The 3236-nt window shown below is 39.6% G+C and overlaps 1 protein-coding gene across 1 annotated transcript; it reads right to left on the bottom strand.

Annotated features, from left to right (window-relative positions):
* Nucleotides 1–329: 329 nt before the first annotated feature.
* On the bottom strand, nt 330–2517 carry SARC_12810 (hypothetical protein). Its single transcript, XM_014293077.1, has 3 exons — nt 1683–2517; nt 1316–1472; nt 330–998 (listed from the first exon to the last, which is right to left on the bottom strand). Exons 1-3 carry the CDS (start codon nt 2370–2372, stop codon nt 793–795), a joined length of 1053 nt encoding a protein of 350 aa, XP_014148552.1. The 5' UTR covers nt 2373–2517; the 3' UTR covers nt 330–792.
* Nucleotides 2518–3236: the final 719 nt, after the last annotated feature.

Genomic DNA, 3236 nt, shown 5'->3' with positions numbered 1-3236 from the left:
AGGTGGGTGAGAGTGAAGGTTAAAGGGATTCAATGAGAGTATAAAACCTCTATTTTTCTTGCTAGTGTGGTGCTTGGGGTCTCTGCAGTTGATCAGTCAAACATAGTTGGCGCGAATAAAAACCATCTCTTCGATAAACGGTGAGACAAGATTTGTTTCTTTTTTCTCTCCGAACTGAATTCTCTGGAGTGAGGTTTACGTTTGTTCAAGTTCGTTGTGTCTACTTTTAATGTTGAGATCCATGGCAATGAAACGGACTGCCATATAATTATAAAATAGAGGATATACGCCCAAAAGAATATTTATAATGCGGCAGGTAGATATCAAGTATTTTTCTCGCCTATGAAGCCTGGGAGGCATATAGATATATGTGAATATCTCTCACCACAGGAACGTTTTGCAGACAAGCATTTATTTTCTTAGAGTACATTGTTATATTCGTTTGGTAGGTGTACGCTTCTGGCTGATATTAATTCACTCCTCACCAGAGCGTCATTGTGCTTGGGCTGTCGTATGAAACTAGTGAGTCACTTTTCTTGTTTCGCTTTCAAGGAACATCCCGCACATTTGAGTAAGCATCTAAAGAATGTACTTGCGCGAGGCTGGTCACAGACCAGACTTTTTCAGGTCTTATTATATCTTAAGTATACAAAAAGTATATGTATACTATATACTTCCCGTTCGATTTTTTTTATAGTTTACGTAATCCTCCACTTCAACATCGGAGCATGCCATAAACTTATGTGTGCGCACATACTTCACAGGCGTGATGTGTGTGTTAAGGATAAACACTTATTCCCCACCGTCTATAACCATATTGTCACCTCCAATGGCATCCAGCGTGTGGGTGCCTTGGTTTTGACCAAAGCCTGACCCATGTTCTATATTTAACACCGTGGTGTTGTAAGATGCGCATTCTGAGCACTTGTGGTGCATGAAATGATATTTGGTGGTTGATTTCATCTCGCAGTCGTTGCAGAGAATGTTGCTTTTCGAATCTGTCAATGTTATAGACAAACACGAGTAATTATGAGCAAAAAGTAAGAATATTTCTGTGACGAGTGCCTAGTGGCTTTTGGTTCTCAGGTACGTCCCACGTGGTAGTAAACACCTTCATACTTGGACTTTTGAAAAGGACGAGAAAAAAACGAGACTTTCACTCCGCTAAAGATATACAATGTATATGCTTTTGCATTGACTCAAGTGTAAAGAGAGATTCAGAATATATATATATATATATACATATATATGCTTTTGCATTGACTCAAGTGTAAAGAGAGATTCAGAATATATATATATATATACATATATATACCTTGGTATTCGACTGGCATTGGGTTGCTGACCATAATTTCTTCGATTTTATCGAAGTATGATTTCATATTGCCCAGTGATTTGAGACATATGGGGCACTGGTACGATTGCGTCACGTGCTTCTCGTAGCAGGCATGATGTATGCAGTGGCCACATCTCTGTTAGCAAGGTAGCCAAAATATAAAATGTTACAATATGGCGATTAATTACTGGATTCAACCCGTTTCATACAAATTTTAGGAATACATCTCGAATTCCACACATTAGCTTGCCACAGTGACAAATAGACACATCACTGTAAGCTAACAAAAGCATCCACCTACATCACATTGAAGGCTACGCTGTAAATTCGCGAGATTGAGACGTACCATGAATATGATGGTGCTGGTCGATGTGAACATGAATTCGCTGCAGATCGGACAGTCGCTCTCGAGATTTCTTTCTATGCACTTGTGTTTACCCTTGAGGCTGACCGCCATACACACATTGCACTTATTGCAATGGAAAAAATCTTTGCCCAAACCTTCCCCGATCCGACATAATCCGCAATCATCACAATGGTATATCTTTTTTGTTGCATCATCGTCCCATAGATTGCACGTACCACAATGGTAGTTAGCCAGGACCATACCACAATCAGCAAATTTGCATGACTTCGCAGCCTCCTGCTCACGGTTGCAATACATACAGTACATGTTGGTAACCTCGTGCCGGTTCATTTTATGGTCATTTGACTCATCATGACATAGCCTGCACGTGTACCACTCTTTGCAGCAGGGAGCCTGAATCTTGCACGCACGCGCATAATGTTTGCAACCCATGACCTTCCCCACCACCTCCGTGGACGGTGTTGTGGATGATAATTTGGGTCTGAACTGCGGACATAAACTACGTCTGCCCGGGCTTTCCTGTTTAAGACTCTCATTCGACGCTTTTAACTTCTCGTTGTAAGTTGATGTCATGAGTCTCTGCACGCGATGAGCCTTCTCATGCGCAGACAAGGTTGTGTCGGCATGTACCTTCATGATGAGGGCACGCATCATGACCTGATCTCTCATTTTTCTGTTGAGGGGCTGTTCTCATTCACCGCTCTGATCTAACTGCGGGAAGTTGCTGTGAAACTTGATTATGAGATCAAACGCACTTTTAAGACAAACTTGCAGATTGTGATACGCGTTGTATATCTATGTAGATCGATAGTGCGATAATAACCGTTCTGAATAGCTCCCTTCAGGGTTATAATAAATAATCGAACTGCTTCGTCTATTTAGCTTCTGAAAATATTCCCTCTCCTCTGTATCCGTCTCTCTCTCTAGTTACCACTATCGTTATCTGGGGCCCGTGGCCTCCTCACTCTATTCGAGAGTCGTGAGAGATGGCTAGTAGCTAGTAATATTGTGTGAAGGGTTTTCGTACCCAAAAGTTCGACTACATTATCTTGGCCCTTTAACCCGGCTATTTTTACCAATTTTGGGCCAACGACTCAGACAAATTACGAAATACCAAGTGCTCCTCTGATATCTAAAGTTCTAAACAACAGATTATGAAAATATTGTTGTTGACTTTGTGTTCTGTAAAAAGGATGAAAAGAAACCGTTTCAAGGGAGCGAAATAGCGATGTATTTTCATTGGAGGAATTTTACAAATTTCGCACGGTTGCTAGCTCCCGAGAAATTAAATATACTTTCTACTCCTAATTTTAAAGTGTATTTATATAAATAGATACTCAGCTACTAATAATGAACATAAATATCATAAAATAATTTAGTACATACATAGTATATTCAAAGCCTCTGTATTAAATTCATAACTTTCTACACAGAAAGGAAACGAAACTTTGTTCTTAGGTCTCTTGCTAAATATATACTATAATGTTTATTTTATAAAAATGCATATGTATAAACTTTATTTTACAATATATA

The sequence above is a fragment of the Sphaeroforma arctica genome, assembly GCF_001186125.1.
Source record: "Sphaeroforma arctica JP610 unplaced genomic scaffold supercont1.2609, whole genome shotgun sequence".
NCBI classification, from domain to species: Eukaryota; class Ichthyosporea; order Ichthyophonida; genus Sphaeroforma; species Sphaeroforma arctica.
This window is presented reverse-complemented; position numbering and strand designations above follow the sequence as displayed.

What these genes read in the sequence shown, in the direction of transcription:
- SARC_12810 (XM_014293077.1), bottom strand. Translation starts at nt 2,372, where the DNA reads ATGAGAGATCAGGTCATGATGCGTGCCCTCATCATGAAGGTACATGCC. An exon ending in CCAGCACCATCATATTCATG is followed by an intron (nt 1,473 to 1,682) that starts GTACGTCTCAAT and finishes CCTTGCTAACAG; the next exon opens with AGATGTGGCCACTGCATACA. An exon ending in AATGCCAGTCGAATACCAAG is followed by an intron (nt 999 to 1,315) that starts GTATATATATGT and finishes TAACATTGACAG; the next exon opens with ATTCGAAAAGCAACATTCTC.